Source organism: Podarcis raffonei, chromosome 5, assembly GCF_027172205.1.
Source record: "Podarcis raffonei isolate rPodRaf1 chromosome 5, rPodRaf1.pri, whole genome shotgun sequence".
Taxonomy (NCBI): Eukaryota; Metazoa; Chordata; class Lepidosauria; order Squamata; family Lacertidae; genus Podarcis; species Podarcis raffonei.
The window spans coordinates 11,301,027-11,326,256 of NC_070606.1; the positions used below are offsets into that span (position 1 = coordinate 11,301,027).

At 44.8% G+C, this 25,230-nt stretch overlaps 1 protein-coding gene across 1 annotated transcript in view; it reads right to left on the minus strand.

Moving 5' to 3' along the window:
- The window catches only part of CRACR2A (calcium release activated channel regulator 2A), a 35,987-nt gene extending 16,760 nt beyond the window's left edge, over positions 1–19,227 (minus strand). The window contains exons 1-9 of the mRNA XM_053387792.1: positions 18,970–19,227; positions 10,273–10,524; positions 10,012–10,123; positions 7,835–8,000; positions 6,127–6,273; positions 4,007–4,097; positions 1,956–2,051; positions 883–1,070; positions 29–100 (exon numbers count right to left, since the gene is read on the minus strand). Of these exons, the coding sequence (XP_053243767.1) occupies positions 29–100; positions 883–1,070; positions 1,956–2,051; positions 4,007–4,097; positions 6,127–6,273; positions 7,835–8,000; positions 10,012–10,123; positions 10,273–10,446 (1,046 nt within the window). The 5' untranslated portion in view covers positions 10,447–10,524; positions 18,970–19,227. The remainder of the gene's footprint in view (positions 1–28; positions 101–882; positions 1,071–1,955; positions 2,052–4,006; positions 4,098–6,126; positions 6,274–7,834; positions 8,001–10,011; positions 10,124–10,272; positions 10,525–18,969) is intronic.
- Between the last annotated feature and the right edge of the window lie 6,003 nt (positions 19,228–25,230).

Below are 25,230 nucleotides of genomic sequence, written 5' to 3' on the forward strand. Positions count from 1 at the left end.
GTGGATTTGCCGCACCTTATTTTCTTACCTTAAAAAGTCCAGCTGCTTAAGGAGCCCTGACTTCTCCCTCTGTAGCATTTCTGTCACTCTGTAAACCTCACTGAAGGAGACAAATAAAAAGCATCACAATAAAACCTAATAATAACCATTCTTAGAGAACTGGGATCTGTGTTCTGGATTTAGTGTTGGGGTTTTTGTAACAATAACCGGCAACCTTAGGGACGCAGGTGGCGCTGTGGTCTAAACCACTGAGCCTTGGGCTTGCCGATCAAAAGGTTAGCAGTTCGAATCCCCGCGGCGGGTTGAGCTCCTGTTGCTCGGTCCCAGCTCCTGCCAACCTAGCAGTTCGATAGCATGCCAAAAAGTGCAAGGAGATTAATAGGTACCACTCTGGCAGGAAAATAAAAAGGTTAGGGTTTCGTGGCCGACTGTGGGGTTGCGGCGCTCATCTCACTTTATTGGCCGAGGGAGCCGGCGTACAGCTTCCGGGTCATGTGGCCAGCATGACTAAGCCGCTTCTGGCGAACCAGAGCAGCGCACGGAAACGCCGTTTACCTTCCCGCCGGAGCGGTACCTATTTATCTACTTGCACTTTTGACATGCTTTCAGACTGCTAGGTTGGCAGGAGCAGGGACTGAGCAACGGGAGCTCACCCCGTCGTGGGGATTCGAACCGCCGACCTTCGGATCGGCAAGTTCTAGGCTCTGTGGTTTAATCCACAGCGCCACCCATGTCCCGTAATCAATAAAGTCGTGGCCTAATTCAACCCAATACCAGTCCCCTGTGTTCATTCTTGTGGCCCTCCCTTCACCTGTTATGTGCCTGTGCCAGCAATGCAAATTGGACACATTCAGCTGTATTCCAGCTCTGGGAACCACTCACATTTCCTTTTCTTCCTGAAGTTTTTTGGCCTCATCCTGGAGCATCTGCAAGTGCTGCTGAGCACTGAGGAGCTCCTGGGATGTTCTCTCCAGTTCTTCCAGCAGCCCTTTGTTTGTAAGCTTCAGCTTGGTATTTTCTACTTTGGTCTCCTGCTTGTCATTGTGCAGCTCTTTAAATTGTCCCTCTAACTGGGTGGGAAAGAAAAAAAACAACAAATGTATTTTAAAAGTCAATCAAGTTCATTTTTTAACTGAATGGATTGGGAACAGCAACCATAGTGCTATTAAATTTTTTTATGTGTGTGTATGCAAATTATGATGAAAATCCAGCATGATCATACTTGACTTCATAAGAGGAAACTTTACGCAAATGAAGTGATTGGAAAAGAAAGGAACAGAAAAGCCAAGGGAGTCAAATCTCTCCAAAATGCTAGGGAGCTGTTTAAAAACACAGTATTAAAAGTTCAGCTGAAATGTATAATGTATGTCAGGAAAGCAACCCAGAGACAAAAAGATGCTAGTGTGCTTAACAATTAAAGTCAAAGAAGCTATTAGAGGCAAGGAAAGTTCCTTTAGGAAATGGAAGTCTTGTTCATATGAGAACAAAAAGAAACAAAGTTTTATGCTAGATGACAGCTCCTTTCATTCTGACTTGCCTTTGTCACAATCAGCACTGTTTCTGTTCGACTGCAGTTTGGTTTCTGCTAAATACTAAGTTATTCACCTTGCTGTCAGCTATTTAACATAGGTTACGCAAGTTATGCTCCTTATTTACATAACTTAGGTAACTTATATTCATGTCAGGTTAAAGGAAAAATCAAAACATTGCAAAAAGAAACCATTGGATACGTATCTGGAATGCACTCTTTCAAAGATAGCTGCAAAGAGATGAAGACAGAACAGCACAAAGCAGCCTCTTGGTGATTTAGGACGTGAGAGCTGCTTTACCAAGAAAGCAAAAAACAAAATGGTATCCTGCTGTAATAAATATAATTACAATTCTCCCACTCACATGTCAAGTTTTGCCAAGCAAGCAAACAAACAAAATTTTCTCTGTATCTGCATCTCACTTACTCTTTTCTGTTTCTGAGCCAGTTGTTCCAGTTCCTGCTCTTTTGCTGTAAGCTTGTGCTCCAGATCCTGACTTCGGGACTGAAACCTTTCTGTGTCCTGTAAAATTAGAAGAAATTACCGTAAGAGCACCAGGGTATTAATTAAGAAGTCTAGGCATGTGATCATGTTCCCAGTATTCCATCTGTATATTATAACCACTTTTTGCCCATTTAATAATGCATTCTTTGTTGAAATTTGAAATGCAAGAAGAACTCATTAAACGGTTATAAATTTTTGCAATAACATATTTGTCATCTGTACACAGTTGGTTTCGAAATATCGTTTTATGTTCTCTATCAAAGGTCTTTTTATCCAACTTAAATCTCTCTGTTAATTGTGAATGAGAAAAAACAATTGAAGGCCATAAACTGCGATTAACTGTTTCCTTGTTTTAATTTTACAGTCTCTTTGACTCCGCTCTACTAACTCTTGATAAGTTAACCATTTCTCTTTGCCTGTCTCCTCTTTTCTAGGAAACGGTTCTTGTGTTGAAATCCATAAGGGTATCTTTGCACATAACCTATATTTATTTCTAGTCCAAATTCTTAATATGGTACATCTAACAAAATGATTTTTGAAATCCACATTAACTTTATCATATCACAAGCATATTGTACAAGAATATGAGCAAGGGATGTGTGCATTAAATACAGTGGTACCTCGGGTTACAAACGCTTCAGGTTACATACGCTTCAGGTTACAGACTCCACTAACCCAGAAATAGTGCTTCAGGTTAAGAACTTTGCTTCAGGATGAGAACAGAAATTGTGCTCTGGAAGCGCAGCAGCAGTGAGAGGCCCCATTAGCTAAAGTGGTGCTTCAGGTTAAGAACAGTTTCAGGTTAAGAATGGACCTCTGGAACGAATTAAGTACTTAACCCGAGGTAGCACTGTATCAGCTTACTTCACTTTGCATGGTGTTTTTTAATTGTCTGTTCTCCCTACTTGAGATAAATAATTTAAATCCGTGTCTCATATCTCTATGTCTATGCTCTTTGGTTCAAATGAACTTGTAAGCGTCTTCACTCTCCTTATTTTTTTTTAACATATTTTTTATTAAAGATTTCTTGGTTTACAAAAGTAGGTGCAATGTCTCTTTTTTCAAGTTACATTTTCTATAGATCAGTTTCATTTGCTGAGAAATTAGTGTTACATTAGGAAGAAAAGGGGGAAAGAGGTGGAGGGGGCCGTGGTGAGTGGGGGTGGCGTGGCGATGTTTCTATTTTACTTAATGTATGTGTGGAGTTTTGTGTCAGCGTCGCTTGTGCAGGTTCTCTTGACTATTTGCTTGTGTTCCTTTGGTGGTGAGAGAGGTTGGGGTTGGCCTAGGGTGTGGTTGTTTGTTTGTGACTGGCTGTGGTGAACTTTGTTTTCATGTGTGAGTGGGGTGGGTGGGTGTTTTTGAGACAGGTTAGCCATATTGATTTGTATACTGTTGGTGGATTCTTGTCGTTGCCTTGTTGGGCTGTGTTTGATAAAGGGGAGCCATACCAGGGTGAAGGTGTCTTCTTCGATTTGTCCCCGTGTCAGTTTCAGTTTGTTGGTTAGTTTTTCTAATAGGGCTGTTTCCCATACTATTTGGTACCATTGGCCCATGCTTACTCCTGACAGGTCCCTCCAGGGTCTGGCTATGATGCTTCTGGCTGCTGAAAGTTGGTGGGTTATGAGCTCTTTGTGATCTGAGTGGGCATTATAATCTTGGAAGATGTTTAGTAGGGCCATTTCTGGGGTGACTTCTAATACTTGCTTAGTTATTTTGCATATTTCTCGTATGGTTGTTGTCCAGAATAGTTGGATTTCAGGGCACTCCCACCACACGTGGAGGTATGTGCCTGTGGAGGTGCACCCTCTCCAGCATTTTGGTGAGGGTCCTGGGCTTATTAGCGCTAGTTTCCTTGGTGTTAGGTACCACCTGTGAGTTTCAGAGTGAGTTCTTTCCTTTTAGGTGATTATTACAACATTAGAGCAGCTGTGAAGAAATCCATGATAAAATGCTGGGAATAAGGAACTTGCCTTCAAAAGGAATTTTTCTTTCTCATTTTTGATCTGCTGTTCCATTTCCTCATAGAGATGCTGGATTTCTTCATCATAGGCGGCAATCTTCCTAGACAGAAAGAGAAAAGTACATCAGGTGAAATTCTTGCTGTTGTAGTGGCTTTTGGATTCATATATAAGGAGCCAATCCCACATTTTTACTTCTGAGTACCTGTGTGTGTGTGCTTCAGTAGGAGGAGAAAGATTTCTCTGAATAAAAGTTGTGTTGTGCTAAATTCTGTCCCTCTTGCAATTATTTCTTCATTCCGTTTTTTATCTTTATTCAGCTCTTCAGCCAAAACAGGCTTCCAAATCATGAAAATAGGGTAGCTTACCCACCAGCCAGAGTTACCTTGTTTTTTCAGAGCTGTGAGAACCTCATTTTCTCCTCTCTTCCTTTTCATTTTATTGTAAAACTATGTACAAAGCCGAGAGTCAGAGCAGCCATCACAAATGTGCTGCCTGTGAGACTTTGTTAAGAGTGCTGTAACTTTGGTGCCCCATAAATTATTGCAAGTTGTTGATCACCAATTACAATTGGTGGTTTGTGACAAAGAAAAATAAAAACCTTTTAAGTGCACTTGTTAGTAATGCCCTCCCCCCGACCCTTTCCTCCTAAAACACTTAAAGTTGTGAAAACCAGTTGCTTTGGGCTAATAGCACTCTGTTCTCCCAGAGCCGAAACAGAGGACAGGAAGATACATGGATGGAGAAGCAAGGTGTTTTAGTAAATATCCCCCCCCCCAACTCTGACCTCTTAACTCAGACAGAGCAAATTTTGAGAACCATTTCAGTAACTGAGAGGGGAGGCGGCCAGGGAGAGATAGGTTATAGTGATTTCCCGCGGTGGATGGTTGCCAAGAAAATCACCAGCAGTAGCAGCAATTCCTTCTTTCTCTGTTAAACTTAGTTTTGCAGTGGGAACAGCCCATCAGGTAAAGTTAAAGGTAAAGGACCCCTGGATGGTTAAGTCCAGTTAAAGGAGACTATGGGGTTGCGACGCTCATCTCGGTTTCAGGCCGAGGGAGCCAGCATTTGTCCATAGACAGCTTTCAAGGTCATGTGGCCAGCAGGACTAAACCACTTCTGGCACAACGGAACATCATGATGGAAACCAAATCACACGGAAATGCCATTTACCTTCCCACCGGAGCAGTACCTATTAATCTACTTGCACTTTTTGACGTGCTTTCGAACTGCTAGGTTGGCAGGAGCAGGGACCGAGCAACGGGAGCTCACCCCGTCGCGGGGATTCGAACCGCCGACCTTCTGATTGGCAAGCCCAAGAGGCTCAGTGGTTTAGACCACAATGCCACCTGCACTGTTAAACTTAGTTTTGCAGTGGGAACAGCCCAGCATACCGAAGAGATGGATGGGAGGGAAGTAGCTGCCTCTTGTGGCAGCAACAAAACTGTTTAAGAAAGACAACAGGAGGGGCAGGTGCTTTTGTCACTGTTTTTCCAGGCAAAACACTGGAAACTGTTAGGATTTTCTCTCTCTCACCCCCACACATACTTTGGTCCACCTCCATCCCCAAATCTGTGATGACAAAGTGCTACACAGAACCTTAGTGCTGTTGTTGTTGTTGTTTAGTCGCTTAGTCGTGTCTGACTCTTCGTGACCCCCTGGACCAGAGCACGCTAGGCACTCCTGTCTTCCACTGCCTCCCGCAGTTTGGCCAAACTCATGCTGGTAGCTTCCAGAACACTGTCCAACCATCTCGTCCTCTGTCGTCCCCTTCTCCTTGTGCCCTCCATCTTTCCCAACACCAGGGTCTTTTCCAGGGAGTCTTCTCTTCTCATGAGGTGGCCAAAGTATTGGAGCCTCAGCTTCAGGATCTGTCCTTCCAGTGAGCACTCAGGGCTGATTTCCTTCAGAATGGAGAGGTTTGATCTTCTTGCAGTCCATGGGACTCTAAAGAGTCTCCTCCAGCACCATAGTGCTTACTTACCTTAAGTAAGTACTTACCTTAGTGCTACTCAAAGCAAACTGCTACCCTGAGCCCTGGCAAGATAAAACCTATGGGTGCTTTTGCACCAGCTGTTTACTTCCTATCTGCTTCCCCCCCAAGCATTTAGGATATCATAAAAAGCACTAACCTATTCAGGACACACTCCAATTGACTCTTTTCATTATCAGCTTCTTGAAGCTGAGAGAAAACCTTTGTCAGGAACTCTTCAAAACTAGACAGTAAATGTGGCTCATCCTTTCTCAGGTGAGACCATAGTTGCTTTATGTCACTCTCGCTGGAGAAAGAAAGAAAAAGGAATCTGTGTTACTTGCGTGGTTCCTGTAGCAGCAAAAGTTCCAGCATTTGCGTATCGCAAAGCAAAAATCACATCACTATTGTAGTCATGAGGCCTATTATATGCTTACCGCCACGATTACAGATAGGTAGCCGTGTTGGTCTGCCATAGTCAAAACAAAAAATTTTTTTCCTTCCAGTAGCACCTTAAAGACCAACTAAGTTAGTTCTTGGTATGAGCTTTCGTGTGCATGCACACTTCTTCAGATACACTGAAACAGAAATGGAAGTCCATCAACCTCACCAAGAAACTTGCACAGGTACAGACTGATATCTTCTTTCTTACTAAATGCAAGATTCTTATCTCATTATACATGACAAAGCCATTTTTCACCTTCTCACCCCTTGCTTTTTCCTGTAAGACCTATTGCAGTCCTTAAGAGTCGCCAACAGGCTCATCACAGCTATCTGCCAATCACCCATTCCCACCACCCTTCTGAGTAATACCCCTCCCCACCTTCTCACTATATAGAAGGATCTGGCAACTTCTGTTTCAAGTGTATCTGAAGAAGTGTGCATGCACACAAAAGCTCATACCAAGAACTAACTTAGTTGGTCTTTAAGGTGCTACTGGAAGGAAAAAATTTTTTTGTTTTTACCGCCACAATGAAATTATAAAATCAGGACAATGTATCCTATCAATATGGAAGTTGGATAATTGACCTTGTGAGAGGCATGATAGCTTGATAAAATTATAAAAGAAAGAATGGTCAAGGAATAATAATAATAATAATAATAATAATTATTATTATTATTATTATACCCTGCCCATCTGGCTAGGTTTCCCCACTCTGAGTGGCTCACAGAACATATTAAAACACCAGACATTAAAAAACTTCCTGATGCTTCCTGAGTTTTTATGCTCATCCAAAACATAATAGAAAAAAGGAGAAATTGAAGGTAAGATTTTTGACATATTTTATCAGAGTCCTGTGGTGCCACCTGGTAGGTTTATCTGCTAGTCTCAGAATGACTAAGTGCAAAAATAGAAGATGGAAAAAGCTCATTTTCTCCTGCTCGGGAGGGTAGGACCCAAACAAATAGCTTGAAATTACGACCTGCTTTAAAGCAAAGATTGGGTGCTGTTCTGTGCAGCTTTCAGCAACCAAAGGAAGGGACTTAAGGTGACTGCCTTTGCTTTGCTCTGTTCTTTATTACTTCATCCTATTAATAAAACCTGTTTCTTAAATAACTGGCCTGGTGTGTTTTGCGTCCATATCTAAAAACAACCTCTGCCCCTGGGCTGAACAACGCCCCTGTAGCTTAAGTTCATTAGCTGCAGTCCTGCCCTCTGGGGAGGCTGAAGACAATTCTGCTGCACTGAGAGATTTGGTGTCCAAATTGCCAAGTGGAAATCCTAAAGAATGTCGCTCTTTGTGCTGTGTCTTTTTCACAGTTATCTTGCAGGTGCAGATAGGTGATACTACACACACAACCTGAGATGGTACAGCCCTCAAAGTACAGCGCCGTGTGATTCTCGGTTGTTTTTTGACAACACTTACTCTTCTAAGATATTGTTAGCGCCAAGCCTCTCCATAAGATTCGAGAACTGATATTCCTCTTCATTGCTTTCCAGGCTGTTTTGTTTCCATTCAGACTGGTACACATTTTCAGTTTCACATTCTTGTGTGTCGGAAACAGATGCCGTCCGACCCAACAAAAACTGACCTACAAATTAAAAAGAGTTTTTAGAGGGGGTTTTTCCTCTGGTGGCAGATGACAGAAACTACGACACCACGAGACCGGTGTAAAAACTTGTGGGTGTTTTCTCTCTGCAGGCAAAATTCAAACTGCAACTTTTCCTCCTTTTGTAGTCATGACAAGCTGTACCTAATCTGCCCAGAGCTCACACCCAGAACTCACAGAAACAGTTCTTAAAGTTACAAACATCTTTACTGTTTCTTTGACTCCCAACATTCATCTGATAAAATGTTTGGCCCTCAGGATAATTCCAAGGAATTGAAAATATTGATTTACAACAGCCTGGAAAATGAACTACGTAACTCTCAAAACTAGGTTCTACAAGGGAACAGTAAAGGTAAATGTAAAGGATCCCTGGACGGTAAGTCCAGTCAAAGGCAACTATGGGGCTGCAGCGCTCATCTCGCTTTCAGGTCGAGGGAGCCAGTGTTTGTCCACAGACAGCTTTCTGGGTCATGTGGCCAGCATGACTAAACCACTTCCGGCGCAACGGGACACCGTTACGGAAACCAGAACACACGGAAACGCCGTTTACATTCCTGCCACAGTGGTACCTATTTATCTACTTGCACGGGCGTGCTTTTGAACTGCTAGGTTGGCAGGAGCTGGGACAGAGCAATGGGAGCTCACTCCGTCGCAGAGATTCGAACCGCCAACCTACTTATCGGCAAGCCCAAGAGGCTCAGTGGTTTAGACCACAGCGCCACCCGTGTCCCAGATTCTACAAGAGGAATATTGTTGGACTCCCATTGGTTCCCGGCAGTCTGGTGAAGGATGGATGATGATGGAAGTTGTACTTCAACAGCATCTGTAGGGCCAGATTTCCATTGGGTAAAATCAATAGGGTAAAAATCAAATCAATGGGTAAAATCAAATCAATTTCCATTGGGTAAAATCAATTGATGCTTTTGAATTCTGGTGCTGGAGGAGACTCTTGAGAGTCCCATGGACTGCAAGAAAATCAAACCTATCCATTCTGAAGGAAATCAGCCCTGAGTGCTCACTGGAAGGACAGATCCTGAAGCTGAGGCTCCAATACTTTGGCCACCTCATGAGAAGAGAAGACTTCCTGGAAAAGACCCTGATGTTGGGAAAGATGGAGGGCACAAGGAGAAGGGGAGGACAGAGGACGAGATGGTTGGACAGTGTTCTCGAAGCTACCAGCATGAGTTTGACCAAACTGCGGGAGGCAGTGGAAGACAGAAGTGCCTGGCGTGATCCGGTGCAGGGGGTCACGAAGAGTCGGAAACGACTAAACAACAACAACAAAATCAATAGCCGTTGGTGAGTATGGCAGAGCTGTGGAGCCACTCACCTGAAACTAGCATCCCTGCAGCAGACCTGGATAGGGCAGGAGTGGAGCAGAGCAGCATTGAGGCCGAGGCGGAACTGGCCAAGTCAATCTGGAACTGGCAAGTGCACAGTCACAATATTGCAACTGCCCTGCCCCGCCCTTGTCCCGTCCAGGTAAACTGCAGTGAGACAAGTGCCAGGGAGAGGAGCTCCCCCCTCCCCCCAACCACCCACGATGGGATAATCTAAACAAATGAATGGGTGTGCTCTGCGAGGCCACCAAACTAGCTGAGTGTGGCTATTTAGATCAGTTAATAGGTCATTGGCCCTGTTATAGCTGAAAGAGCATCTCCACCCCCATCATTCAGCCTGGACACTGAGGGCCAGCTCCGAGGGCCTTCCCTCACTGCAAGAAGCAAGGTTACTTAGTGGCGCCCGCCCTGTGGAACGCCTTCCCACCAGATGTCAAGGAAATAAACAACTACTTGACTTTAGAAGACATTTGAAGGCAGTCCTGTTTAGGGAAGTTTTTAATGTTTGCTGTTTTATTGTGTTTTTAATATTCTGCTGGGAGCTGCTCAGAGTGGCTGGAGAAACCCAGCCAGATGGGCGGGGTATAAATAATAAATCATTATTATCATCATCTGAAAGGTCTTTGAAGCACCATTTTCATTTTAGAACTTACTAAATCCTGTGGAAAATTCCTCTGGAGTAAGTGAACCATTCCCATCCGCATCCAAAGTATCAAATACATTCTCCAGCTCTTCCAGACTAAGAGGTAACTCACCATGAAGCCTCTGAAATGACAAATTGTTCCTCGTATAAAAATGAATTTCAGTTAATGTAAATCTTAAAGTCAGACAACAACAAATAATTTAGATTTGCAAAAGATTGCCTGGTCAATTAAATGACGCAACGCTCCACAAAGCCACATTGTACACTTTACCTGCATGTCACAACGAGCAATGAATCCTTTGCCTTCTACATCACAGATCTGAAAGCACTCGTGTGCTTTTGCTAACATATCCAGTTGCGCTCCTGAATTTCCATCTGCTGCTTTGCTACTTTCTGCATTTTCTTGTGTCCCACGAGGAGCAATGACTCTTTTCTTTCTTTCCATCTTCACCGCTTTGATTGCAGAAGCATTTCAGGAAGCAACCATATAGTTTGGTCTCCAATTTCGGCCCTGCACCTGAATCTGAAAGAAATAAAACACATCTCAACATTGCTCTCCTTCATCTTTTAGCAACCACCTGTCTTTAGTTAGCTGCTGAAGCACAGAAGAAGGAAGGGGTCTCTTTTATTGGACAAAATGGCCACCGTGATCTCTTCCTTTCATAGAGTGGACAACTCAAACTGCAAATAGGTCAATGAACGGAAAAGTGGGGCTGGGGAAGATGGAGCACATCTAGAAATTATATCAAAAATAAAGCCAGCCTGATCAAAAGCGCTAAACACAGAATTTTACCTTTAATACTGTTATGAGTTTGTGGGTGCCAGACAGTTATAATCCCTGGATTCAGCAGGTGCTGACAGCTAATTAAGATGGGCTGCCTTCCTGTTTTGAGGTGATCGCATGGGTGATGGGCCATTAAGAGAACAAGGGATCAAGGGGCTCGGTGTGAGACGTCTCCCCTCTAAACCAGAGTTTGGAGTAGAGAGATTAGTAAGATGTGATGTGAATTAGAAGGAAAGCAACAAGCTACAAAGCCAGATAGGCACAGAATGATATTTGATGTCTGTTTGAATGCAAGGCTGTAGCTATAGGAGAAGCATGACCCTTCTGAGGTATTGATGCTGTGAGTTCCTCCACCGTGGGCTCAGGCTGTATATATGTGTAAATAAACCATATATCCTAAAGACACCGCAGTCTCCGCTGTGCCTCATTCCCAAAAGGAAACAGAGATGCTTAGTAAGTGCCTACAACCCTTGACATATTGCACAACTCAGAGTTTGGGGTTGCGTGCAACAATACCTTCCCCTATTATACGGTTAGGGAATCTGTGGCCTCCCAGATGTTACTGTACTCCCATTTCCATCAGCATGGCCAACGGTCAGGGATGAGGGGAACTGTGGTTAGAAGCCCTCCCTTATTCTAATTCCTTAGTTCTAATCTATGTCGTTGCAATATTGTCCTCTGAACTCAATGTATTTTCATGTTTAAAGGTAATATAATAATAATAATAATAATAATAATAATAATAATAATAATTATTATTATTATTTATACCCCGCCCTCCCCAGCCAAGGCCGGGCTCAGGGTGGCTAACAAGCAATAATAAAAACAAGTTGAATGAATACAACGTAAAAACAAGATTCAAATACAACATTAAAATATTGAAACATTAAAATGCAGCCTCATCACAGGAGGAGAAAGAAAAAAGAAAGAGGGGGAGGGAATCAAACTGATTCCAAGCCAAAGGCCAGGCGGAACAACTCCATTTTACAGGCCCTGCGGAAAGAAATCAGATCCTGCAGGGCCCTGGTCTCATGAGGCAGAGCGTTCCACCAGGCCGGAGCCAGTGTTGAAAAGGCCCTGGCTCTGGTTGAAGCCAATCTAACTTCCTTAGGGCCTGGGACCACTAGGGTGTTGCTATTTATGGACCTTGAGGCTCTCCGTGGGGCATACCGGGAGAGGCGGTCCTGTAGGTACGAGGGTCCTAGGCCATGAAGGACTTTAAAGGTCAAAACCAGCACCTTAAATCTGACCCTGTACTCCACCGGGAGCCAGTGCAACTGGAAAAGCACTGGGTGAATATGCTCCCATGGCAGAGACCCCGTGAGGAGCCTCGCTGCAGCATTTTGCACCCGCTGGAGTTTCTGGGACAGCTTCAAGGGCAGCCCCGCGTAGAGCGAATTACAGTAGTCAAGCCTGGAGATGACCGTCACATGGATCATTGTGGACAGGTTGGGACGGGAAAGGTAAGGGACCAACTGCTTGATGCGGTGAAGGTGGAAAAATGTCGCCTTGGCTGTTGCTGTAACCTGTGCCTCCATGGAAAGGGAGGCGTCAAGGATTACACCCAAACTCTTAACAGAAGGCAATGGCACTAATTGGGCCCCCGCAAGAGAAGGGAGTTGGTCCCTCATCCCCATGCCATCCTGACCCAGCCAGAGGACCTCTGTCTTCAAAGGATTTAGTTTCAGTAAAGGACCTCTGACAGATAAGTCCAGTTGCGAACGACTCTGGGGTTTTGGCACTCATCTTGCTTTACTGGCCAAGGGAGACGGCGTTTGTCCGCAGACAGTTTTTCCGGGTCATGTGGCCAGCATGACTTAGCTGCTTCTGGCGAACCAGAGCAGCACACGAAAACACCGTTTACCTTCCCGCCGGAGCAGTACCTATTTATCTACTTGCACTTTGACGTGCTTTCAAACTGCTAGGTTGGCAGGAGCAGGGACCGAGCAATGGGAGCTCACTGCATTGTGGGGATTCAAACCGCGACTTTCTGATTGGCAAGCCCAAGAGGCTCAGTGGTTTAAACCACAGCTCCACCCGCCTCCCTTTTTTTTTCATGTATAGTTCACAGGAAGAGTAGGATGTGCAAGTGGGACCTCCAGCGCATGGAGGGGAGAACATTAAATGTTCACTGACAATTTTCAGACCATTTCACCCAGCATGTAAAAATGCAAAAATGCATTGAGCACAATTTTTCATCCATTACCTGGTAATATATCAGACTTAACTAAACAGAAGTCCCTCCCTTTTTATTACCTTTGCTTTTCGCTGTCCCGTGTTAGATCCTGTTTGTATAAAAGTGTAAACACAGGTCACTTGAGTCACAGGACAAGAGAATAAACTCTTAAGAGCCTTATCTCCCAACACATTGCACTAGCAAATAATTACTTAGGGTGGTTTCCACTTCTATAAACGCACTAGTGTTTCTTTTATAATTCCTAATAGTTAATATAGTATAATATTGTTATGAGTTGGGGCAGCTGTATGCCTGAGCCCCCTTCTGATTCCTGGATCCAGCACGGATTCAATTCCTTGCATAGAAAGACTTGTTTCCTGGTGAGGTAATGACCCTCTAAATATGGGCCATTAAGCTAACAAATGAAGTGGCTCTGTGCCAGATTTCAAATGGGTGGGCCTTTCTCAATTCACTGGTAGTTAGAAAGAGAAAGGCTAGAGTTAAGAGTTAAACTTAATGAGCTAGAAACCTGGAAACTGGAAGCTGACAAGACTGCAGGCTGGGCAGCTGGGAGACAGAACCAGGCCTGGTTGCTGCTGGAATTCAAGGCTGTGGCTATTATTATTATTATTATTTATTAAATTTATATTCACCCCCCTAAACCTGAGGGTCTCAGGGCAGTTCACGGAACAAAATCAAGATGTAAAACCACAAAATACATAATAAAAATAAAAGCAACAACCCAATAGCCCCCCCAAAAAAACACATTTTAAAAGGGTATAGGATGTCGATCAGGTCAACCAAAGGTCTGGTTAAAAAGGAACGTTTTTGCCTTGCGCCTAAAGGTATATAATGAAGGCACCCGGCGAACTTCCTTGGGGAGAGCAGTGCCATCAAGAAGGATGCCATGGGTATACCATATATCATCATCAATCTTTATTACGGTCCAGAGACCCAACAAATCGTTACAAAGCAATACACAATTCATAAAGCCTACCTCCAGGTTAAACAAGCATTTTGTTCAGAATATAGGGATCATTGGTTCTTGCAACCACCGATAAAAACTTTGCCACTGCTAATGTTCTAGCATTTGTCTGGTCTTCCAATAGGAACCTGACATACTGAGCCTCTGATTTTCCTGGGAAAGGTACCAGCAAGGGTAGTATCAGTTCAGCCCTGGCTTGCTCATATTTTGCACAGTGCAACAAAATATGTTTTATGGAATCGATGTCTTGAGCACACGAGCAAAGTCTGTCCTGGTAGGGAACTCCTCTCAACCTGCCATCCAACACTGCAGAAGGAAAGACGTTTAGTCTGGCTTTGGTGAAAAGCCTTCGATAGTTTGGTACTGTCAGGTTTTTGATGTAAGATGTTAACTTAAAGACATGCTCATATTGTACTCCTACTGCCAGCGGACTACAGACTGTGTGTGATCGAGATCGCAAGTCACTGTGTGACCATATATCATAAGGACACTACTGCTTCCACTATTCCTCATTCTGAAGGGAACCAAATCCTGGGTTAAGATGCCTGGAACTGCTGGAATTTTGCACCGCTCTGAGACTGGGGTGGCAGGCAACATTATACAGCACTACCTAAGGACATGAGCTTTGAGCTAGCATGCTCATTTGTGGGAAGTGGCTGTGGCTTGCAACCATGCGCCCTTGTCGGTTCAGAAACTCACATGTGCCTGTAGCATTTCTAAGTGGGGGTGGGTGGGTGAGGAAATTGGTGTGACCACAGAAAACGTAACGGCCACTTCAAGTGTGAGTTCATTCTGAGCGTTTCCACCCACCCCCAAACTTTTTGTAACTAAAAGAAAGAACATGGAAGGTGGAAGAGAAAATAAGAATGAACACAGAAAGACACGGGAAGGAAGGAAGGAAGGAAGGAAGGAAGGAAGGAAGGAAGGAAGGAAGGAAGACAGTAAATTTGGGAAATGAAAAATACAGTGAGTGAGCAAGAAAAATAGAAGTGCTTTGAAAAGAATGGGGGAGTAATGGGATGTCCTCTGTTATCTGGGGTAATATTATCAACCTCCCTTGACCTATAGTTGGTACTGAGATTTCCTTTCCTCCACAAAGCATAACCGCATACTCTTCAATGTTCCTCAGATGAAAATAGGGACATTCTCACTCCCCCTCCAACTGACCCACCTCAACCCAGCAAATGAAGTATTAGTTGAGAGAGATATTTCTACACACATATTTGATAATTTTTTTGGCTCAAGTTGGTGAGAGGATGCCATAACACAAGAATTCATGGACATCCAATTGAGCCGAATATTGGAAGATTCGAGAAAATCCTGAAAAGAAAATCCTTCTTCACCCAGAACATGATCAAACTATGGCACTCGATCCCACCAATGCCTAGGAGTTGCCGATCAGAAGGTCGGCGGTTCGAATCCCTGCAACGGGGTGAGCTCCCGTTGCTCAGCCCCTGCTCCTGCCAACCTAGCAGTTTGAAAGCACGTCAAAAGTGCAAGTAGATAAATAGGTACTGCTCCAGCGGGAAGGTAAACGGCGTTTCCGTGCGCTGCTCTGGTTCGCCAGAAGCGGCTTAGTCATGCTGGCCACATGACCTGGAAGCTGTATGCCGGCTCCCTCGGCCAGTAATAATAATAATAATAATAATAATTTATTATTTATACCCCGCCCATCTGGCTGAGTTTCCCCAGCCACTCTGGGCGGCTCCCAATCAGTGTTAAAAACAGTACAGCGTTACATATTAAAAACTTCCCTGAACAGGGCTGCCTTAATATGTCTTCTGAATGTCAGGTAATTATTTATCTCTTTGACATCTGATGGGAGGGCGTTCCACAGGGCGGGCACCACTACCGAGAAGGCCCTCTGTCTGGTTCCCTGTAGCCTCACTTCTCGCAATGAGGGAACCGCCAGAAGGCCCTCGGCGCTGGATCTCAGTGTCCGGGCTGAACGATGGGGGTGGAGATGCTCCTTCAGGTATACTGGACCGAGGCCGTTTAGGGCTTTAAAGGTCAGCACCAACACTTTGAATTGTGCTCGGAAACGTACTGGGAGCCAATGCAGATCTCTCAGGACCGGTGTTATGTGGTCCCGGCGGCCACTCCCAGTCACCAGTCTAGCTGCCGCATTCTGGATTAATTGCAGTTTCCGGGTCACTTTCAAAGGTAGCCCCACGTAGAGCGCGTTGCAGTAGTCCAAGCGGGAGATAACTAGAGCATGCACCACTCTGGCGAGACAGTCCGCGGGCAGGTAGGGTCTCAGCCTGCGTACCAGATGGAGCTGGTAGACAGCTGCCCTGGACACAGAGTTAACCTGCGCCTCCATGGACAGCTGTGAGTCCAAAATGACTCCCAGGCTGCGCACCTGGTCCTTCAGGGGCACAGTTACCCCATTCAAGACCAGGGAATCCCCCACACCAACCCGCTCCCTGTCCCCCAAAAACAGTACTTCTGTCTTGTCAGGATTCAACCTCAGTAAAGCAAGATGAGTGCCGCAACCCTAGAATCGGCCACGACTGGAACTAATGGTCAGGGGTCCCCTTTACCTTTACCTTACAAAACATTTAGATGAATTCATGGAGGTGAAAAGGGCTCTTGAAGGCTACTAGCCATGAGAGCGATGCTTTGCCTTCACAGCAACACTTCTAAATACCAGCAGTTGGAAAACTAAGGAGGGGAGGGCTGTTCTTGGGTTCGAATCCTGATTCCCACAGACATCTGGTTGGACACTGTGGGAACAGGATGCTGGATCAGGTGGGCCATTGGCCAGATCCAGCAGGCTTTTCACAGAACCATAGAATTGTAGAGCTGGAAGGGACGCCAAGGGTCATCTAGTCCAACCCCCTGCAATGTGGGAATCTCAAAAAACACCCATGGCAGATGGCCATCCAATCTCTGCTTAAAAACCTCCGAGGAGAGGAGAGTCCACAACCTTCCATGGGAATCTGTTCCACTGTTCTTATGTCCTAATAATCTTAGGTTGCTGATCTATGTTTGAACCTATATCTATCTATTGATTCATTGTCAAACTTTTTATTCCACAGACATTAACGCACAGGGGATTTTGAGAAGGCAGGGGCTCACTTAGATTCAATCCTGCAACTGGAAACTTTTTATGTAAAATAGCTTTGATGTTTTTGCACTCAAGCAGTGTATAAGTTTTATGAAATAAAATAAATAAAATCAACTCTTGATAAAAGGTGGGATATAAATAAATAAATGATAATGATAATAATAATAATAATAATTACAGTGGAGTCCCAAGCAAAGGGAAGATTCTAAGTGCATTTACCTAAGCCCACTTAAATACACCCTGCTAAATATGGGAATGTTTGATATCAAGCTAGCACATGGCAGCCCTGTTTAGGGAAGTTTTCAATGATTAATGTTTTACAGTGGTACCTCAGGTTAAGAACTTAATTCGTTCCAGAGGTCTGTTCTTAACCTGAAACTGTTCTTAACCTGAAGACCACTTTAGCTAATGGGGCCTCTGCGCTGCCGCTGCACGATTTCTGTTCTCATCCTAAAGCAAAGTTCTTAACCCGAGGTAGTATTTCTGTGTTAGCGGAGTCTGTAACCTGAAGCATATTTAGCCTGAAGCGTATGTAACCCGAGGTACCACTGTATTGTGCTTTTCATTCTGTTGAGAGCCACCCAGAGTGGCTGGGGAAACCCAGTCAGATGGGTGGGATATAAATAATAAAATTATTATTATTATTAGTTATTAGTTATTATTATTATTATTATTATTATTATTATTATTATTAGGAAACCACTGCCTTAAATTTTTTATGCTGTCTAGTTGAACTGGTATTGGCAATTTTCAGGGATGAGTTGGAGGTTTGCCCCAGAAATGGGTTTTTTATGTATTGGTTTTAACAACTGCATATACTACATGAGAATAATTACCGTATTTTTCGCTCTATAACACGCACCCGACCATAACACGCACGTAGTTTTTAGAGGAGGAAAAACCGTAGGCATGCCACCCGTAGGCATTCCCTCCATAACACGCACAGACATTTCCCCTTACTTTTTAGGAGGAAAAAAAGTGAGTGTTATGGTGCAAAAAATACGGTATATACCCCCCTTTCTTCTGTTATGGAACCCAAGAAGATTACATGCAATTCCCAGATAGTCAGCCATCCAGGCACTTACTGGACCCAGACCTGTTTAGCCATAGCAAGCTGATGGTCTCATCACCTTCACACCACACCCTAGAATTGCATCCTTTTTAAGATGCTTCAACAACTTGGTTGACCTTACACATGCTTAGCTGTAAACAAGTCCCACTAAATGAGATTCCTGAGCACTGCGCCACAAATTCCTGCAGCTACAAACAATTCAGGGTGCAATCACATACTCACTTACCTGGGAGTAAGATCTATTGAGTTTTGAATTCAGTGGAACTTACTTTGGAGTAGACACATTAAAAATGGTGGTGCAAATGGGCCTACATGCTAGCTGCCCACATCAAAGAGAACAAAAACCCCTTTGCTTTAAGAAAGGGTGCCTGTTTGATCATGTTTAGAATATTTATATTGTTATAATGAGAAAAGGAAGAGAAACAAACCCACCGATGCTATTAAAACAGGTTGAGATTGCAACTAAATCTACATAACTTTTAGTTTGTTCTGAATATCTGTTCTCCTCCCCTGACAACCCACCAAGTAAAACTGCTCTCCTTTTCTTAACAGCACCTAGGATGAAGTGCCGTATTATTTGTCTTGTCATCTTCAGTGAGTTACGCTTACATCCTTTGAATTTACTCTAAGCAAGGGGGGCCCCCAATGGATCTTCGACACAGGAAAGAGACTATGGCTTTGCTGCATTTCAACACATAAAAGACAGAGGAAGTGGAAACCAATGCGCTTCAGCTTCAGTAACAGACATGTTCCAGAGGTTGCTGGCAGGCTCACTCCTTCAGCTAGCTTTGGCTTCTGCATATGTGTCATTAAACATTTCTCTGCTTGCTTTCTGGCCAGTTATTTGTACTTTATTTTTTAAAAAAACCCCGACAACTTACCTCTGCTCACTTCCCTGGAAGAACAGAATACATATCCGCAGATGGCTCTCGTGCAAAGGAACACACTCAGCTGCGTCCGGCTGCAAGTCCTAAGCTTGTTTTCTGAGGCTGGTTGTGTGCACATAGAGGAAGAAGGAAGAGCGAATCAGAGGGGGCAAAGCACTTCCAAAACATTGCTGAGTCAACATGAATTTTATACAAGAAGCTGTGGGCGGGACAGAGCGAGTCTAACCTGTTCTGCCTCTTCTTTTTCCTCCCATCTTGTCAAACCCACATATACATGCCGTTTTGCCACAAGAGTAGTTTCATTTTATATGCGGTTGCTGCTTTGATCCTCAAGTAACAGTAGTTAAGTCATGATAGCTGGTATTGGAATGCACAGTTTTAAAGACACTCAACACACGTTTTAAGGTCTTCTTCTTCATTAAAGGTAAAGGGACCCCTGACCATTAGGTCCAGTCGTGACCAACTCTGGGGTTGCAGCGCTCATCTCGCTTTATTGGCCGAGGGAGCCGGCGTACAGCTTCCGGGTCATGTGGCCTGCATGACCAAGCCGCTTCTGGTGAACCAGAGCAGTGCACAGAAACGCCGTTTACCTTCCCGTTTACCTTCCCTATTTATCTACTTGCACTTTGACGTGCTTTAGAACTGCTAGGTTGGCAGGAGCAGGGACTGAGCAACAGGAGCTCACCCCGTTGTGGGGATTCGAACCGCTGACCTTCTGATTGGCAAGTCCTAGGCTGTGTGGTTTAGTTGACTCCTAAAAAATGTGGGAATTACACAAACACATATTTGGAAACACGTGGATCATATAGCTATACTCATCAGAGTTCCAGGGCATCTTTTGGACAAACTGTATGTTTCAAGGTAGCTGTCCCTATAGAAATATACAGTAAGGGGGGTAGTTTCTACACATTACATAAAAACAGAAAACTGCCTTACACCGAATCAGACCATTGGTTTATTTGGCTCAGTATTGTTGACTACAGTCTGCAAGTTTTCACACAGAAGTCTTTAAAACCCTACCTGGAGGCACCAAGGAAAGATGGAACCTTAGACCTGCATTGCAAAGCAGGTTCTACCACTAATCTGAGGCCTCCAAGGAGAGTTAAATCTCCTTCACTCCCATCTTGCCACAAACAGTACAGATCCGGCTAAATGGGTGGAGCTGTGAGGGCGCAATGAGATAGCGGAGTCTAGAGGACTTTGATCACTGCAGATGGTGACAGCAGCCACAAAATTAAAAGATGCCTGCTTCTTAGGAGAAAAGCAATGACAAACCTAGACAGCATCTTAAAAAGCAGAGACATCACCTTGCCAACAAAGGTCCGCATAGCTAAAGCTATGGTTTTCCCAGTCGTGATGTATGGAAGTGAGAGCTGGACCATAAAGAAGGCTGATCACCAAAGAATTGATGCTTTTGAATTATGGTGCTGGAGGAGAGAGTCCCATGGACTGCAAGAAGATCAAACCTCTCCATTCTGAAGGAAATCAGCCCTGAGTGCTCACTGGAAGGACAGATCGTGAAGCTGAGGCTCCAATACTTTGGCCACCTCATGAGAAGAGAAGACTCCCTGGAAAAGACCCTGATGTTGGGAAAGATGGAGGGCACAAGGAGAAGGGGACGACAGAGGATGAGATGGTTGGACAGTGTTCTTGAAGCTACCAGCATGAGTTTGACCAAACTGCGGGAGGCAGTGGAAGACAGGAGTGCCTGGCGTGCTCTGGTCCATGGGGTCACGAAGAGTGTATACCTCTGGACATGTATAGCATTAACTCTGGGGATGCGGGTGGTGCTGTGGGTTAAACCACAGAGCCTAGGACTTGCCGATCAGAAGGTCAGCAGTTCGAATCCCCACGACGGGGTGAGCTCCCGTTGCTCCGTCCCAGCTCCTGCCCACCTAGCAGTTTGAAAGCATGTCAAAGTGCAAGTAGATAAATAGGTACCGCTCTGGCGGGAAGGTAAATGGCGTTTCCGTGCACTGCTCTGGTTCGCCAGAAGCGGCTTAGTCATGCTGACCACATGACCCGGAAAAACTGTCTGCAGACAAACACCGGCTCCTTCGGCCTATAGAGCGAGATGAGCGCACAACCCCAGAGTCGTCCACAACTGGACCTAATGGTCAGGGGTACCTTTACCTTTACATATTCAGGACCGTGTCCAGTATTGGCAACACACTGCTACCTGGGTTGTATAAGGATTAGGCCACTGGGTTGTGCTCCCTTTTTCTGACATGTGAGCAGCAATTTGGATTCCACTGAAATATGCAGGCTCCAGCCTTTTAGAGAAGACCAGCTACATGAGCAGTGCTGGCAGGTTTCAGTGACCGTGCAATTTTGCTGTGCTGAGGTCTAGTCGTCGTTCATTTTTGCAGGTACAGTGGTACCTCAGGTTAAGTACTTAATTCGTTCCGGAGATCTGTTCTTAACCTGAAACTGTTCTTAACCTGAAGCACCACTTTAGCTAATGGGGCCTCCTGCTGCTGCCGTGCCGCTGGAGCATGCTTTCTGTTCTCATCCTGAAGCAAAGTTCTTAACCTGAGGTAATATTTCTGGGTTAGTGGAGTCTGTAACCTGAAGCATATGTAACCCGAGGTACCACTGTACTGCATGCTCTAGTATTTTCTTCTTTGAGCTGGCTACCTTTCGCTGCTTGGCTTATCTGCTAGATCCCTTTCCAGGAAAGGCTTATGTGTTTGGCACACAGACAATTGGCAAATAGCACCCCAGGAAATGACATTGTTGTGCTTGCTGTGAAATAAGAGAAAGGGCTTCATTCCTGCTCCATCACAACACAGTCTATGGTGCAACTACTCTTGAAATACTGCATTCAGCTTGCTCCATTTCATGAACAATATCGCAGAGCGAGAAAAGAAAGGGCAAGCCAAATGATCAAGGGCTGGAGCACTCCTCTCCTACGAATGGCTATGACATTTGAGGGTTTTTTTTGTTTAGAAAAACAGTGAATATGATTGATGAATACAAAATCAGATGGGGTGACTTGGATGAAGGAATTGAGGGGATGCTCATCAAATTTGCAGATGCCACCAACCTGGGAGGGGTAGCTGATGCCCCAGAAGACAGAATCGAGATTCAAAATGCCCTTCACAGATTGGAGAACTGGACCCAAGCTAACAAAATGAATTTCAATAGGGACAAATGTGTTACGAAAAAGGAGCAATGCAGAAGCGAGCTTCAGGTGGCTGGAATGGAAAACAGGATGTTGATGTTATGGGACTGTACCGTGGGAACCAGGGACGGTCTATTCTGTGCACTGAGCGCCGGATGTTAGCTCAGAGTGGCACATGACCCTGTACTGGAAGTACATGGGTGGAGTTTTTCTCTCTCTGCAGTTGGGATGAGAGAGTAGCAGACATGATTTCTCTGTACTGCTGGAAAGACAGGAATAAAGGCATGTAATATATTTCTGTCTGTCTCTTTCCCCTCCCTGGGAATGGGAGGGGGAGAAATGGTGTGTTCTTCTCACGTTAGAGGAGGATCGCCGATTGAAGACCTCCCCTGGTCTTGCCGGGAGTCGCAGACAGGAGGTCAACAAGGATTCAAGCCGGGCACCTGGAGGGTGGCCAATTCCTCTGAACTTCGCTGGCTTTGTTGGCTTGAATCAACAAAATGTACCGTATTTTTCGCTCTATAAGACGCACTTTTCCCCTCCTAAAAAGTAAGGGGAAATATGTGTGCGTCTTATGGAGCGAATGCAAGCGGGAGGCTCTGCTCAGCGCTCCCTTTAAAGAGTGCATGAAGCGTGTGTGCGGCTCTTGGGGGCTTTTCCCCAAAGAGGGAGAAGGGCTGCCCTCCTCCCTCCTCGGGGAAAAGCCCCCAAGAGCCGCACACACGCTCCGCACGCTCTTTAAAGGGAGCGCAGCTCTTGGGGGAGCCTTCATCCCGCTGCCCTGAAGAGGCTTCGCCCGGCTATCCCAGAAGCCAGAACAACAAGAGGCTATCCCATAAGCCAGATCCCTCTTGCTGTTCTGGCTTCTGGGATTCAGAATATTATTATTCTTGTTTTCCTCCTCCAAAAACTAGGTGTGTCTTATGGTCTGGTGCATCTTATAGAGCGAAAAAGACGGTAAGTTTCTGCACTTAGGCAGGAAGAACCAGCTGCATGATGGGGGACACCTGCGAAAGGGATCGAGGGGTTTTAGTAGACCATAAGCTGAACATGAGTTAGTGCAGCCGCAGCAAAAAAAAAAAAGCTGATGCTATTCTAGACTGCATAAAGTTTCCAGATCAGAGGGAGTAAAAGTACAGTGGTACCTCAGGTAACATACACTTCAGGTTACATACGCTTCAGGTTACAGACTCCGCTAACCCAGAAATAGTGCTTCAGGTTAAGAACTTTGCTTCAGGATGAGAACAGAAATCGGGTTCCGGCAGCGTGGCAGCAGCAGAAGGCCCCATAGCTAAAGTGGTGCATCAGGTTAAGAACAGTTTCAGGTTAAGAACGGACCTCCGGAACAAATTAAGTACTTAACCCGAGGTAACACTGTACCACTCTATTCTGAGTGAGACCACACTTGGTTGTCTTGGTGAAACTTGGTGGTCTTGGTGAAATACCGTGTCCAGTTCTTGCACCACAATTTAAGAAGGATGTGAACAAGCTGGAATGTGTGCAGAGAAGAGGGTGACCAAGATGATCAAGGGTCTGATATCAAAGTCTTATGAAGAACGGTTGAAGAAGCTGCGTATGTTTTGCCGGGAAAAGAGGAAACTGAGAGGAGCTATGATAACCATCTTCAAATATCTCAACGGCTGTCACATGGAAGACGGAACATGCTTGTTTTCTCCTGCTCTGGAGGGTAGGACTTGAACCAATGGCTTCAAGTTACAAGAAAGGAGATTCTGAGTAAACATCAGGGAGATCTTTCTGACAGGAAGAGCTGTTCAACAGTGGAATGGTCTTCCTCAGGAGGTTGTGGACTCTCCTTCCTTGGAGATTTTAAAGCAGAGGTCGGATGGCCATCTGTCATGGATGCTTTTGCTGAGATTCCTGCATTGCAGGGGGTTGGACTAGATGACCCTTCCAACTCTACAATTCTATTGATTCTACGCAGGGGTGCCAACTTGTGTAAAATACTGGGGGAGGGCCAGGTAAGCCCTACCCCACACAATCAATCACATGACACAGTGCATATGTACCATTTGAATGGCAATGCCTATCAACTTGGGGGTGACGGCCCCCTCAAATATTTTATGGGGAGGACCACAAAGGGACCTTGGCCCCTGTGATGAGACATTTTCCTCCCCTTTTCATAATATTATAAGCTGGCAAGTGGCATCAATTGAAGTAAAAAAAGGAGGTACTTCATACAGCTCACATATTTTGTCACAGGTGGACTTTGGTGATAAGCTATCTTGATCAGCAGGTTCTCCTTATGTTCTTAATTAATTACCACAAGATGTAGTGACATTCATCAACTGGGGCAGCTTTGAACAGGGCTTACATAACTTCAAGAAGGGCAAGGTTATCAAGGCCTGAGATATTTGCAAACCACATTATTCAAGGCATTCCATCATCCACGCTTGGATTACTGCAACGCGCTCTACGTGGGGCTACCTTTGAAGGTGACCCGGAAACTGCAATTAATCCAGAATGCAGCAGCTAGACTGGTGACTGGGAGTGGCCACCGGGACCACATAACACCGGTTCTGAGAGATCTGCATTGGCTCCCAGTACGTTTCCGAGCACGATTCAAAGTGTTGGTGCTGACCTTTAAAGCCCTAAACGGCCTCGGTCCTGTATACCTGAAGGAGCGTCTCCACCCCCATCGTTCAGCCCGGACACTGAGATCCAGCGCCGAGGGCCTTCTGGCGGTTCCCTCATTGCGAGAAGTGAGGCTACAGGGAACCAGACAGAGGGCCTTCTCGGTAGTGGCGCCCGCCCTGTGGAACGCCCTCCCATCAGATGTCAAAGAGATAAATAATTACCTGACATTCAGAAGACATCTTAAGGCAGCCCTGTTCAGGGAAGTTTTTAATATGTAATGCTGTACTGTTTTTAACACTGATTGGGAGCCGCCCAGGGTAGCTGGGGAAACTCAGCCAGACGGGCGGGGTATAAATAATAAATTATTATTATTATTATTATTATTATTATTATTATTATTATTATTATTATTAGGCAATAGCAATAGAATAATACAATTCTAAAACAATAAAATCCTCAGTAACCTAATAATTATACTTATCCCATATCAAGACACAGAAAGGCAAATAGCATCTTCATTCCTTATTATAGGGGCA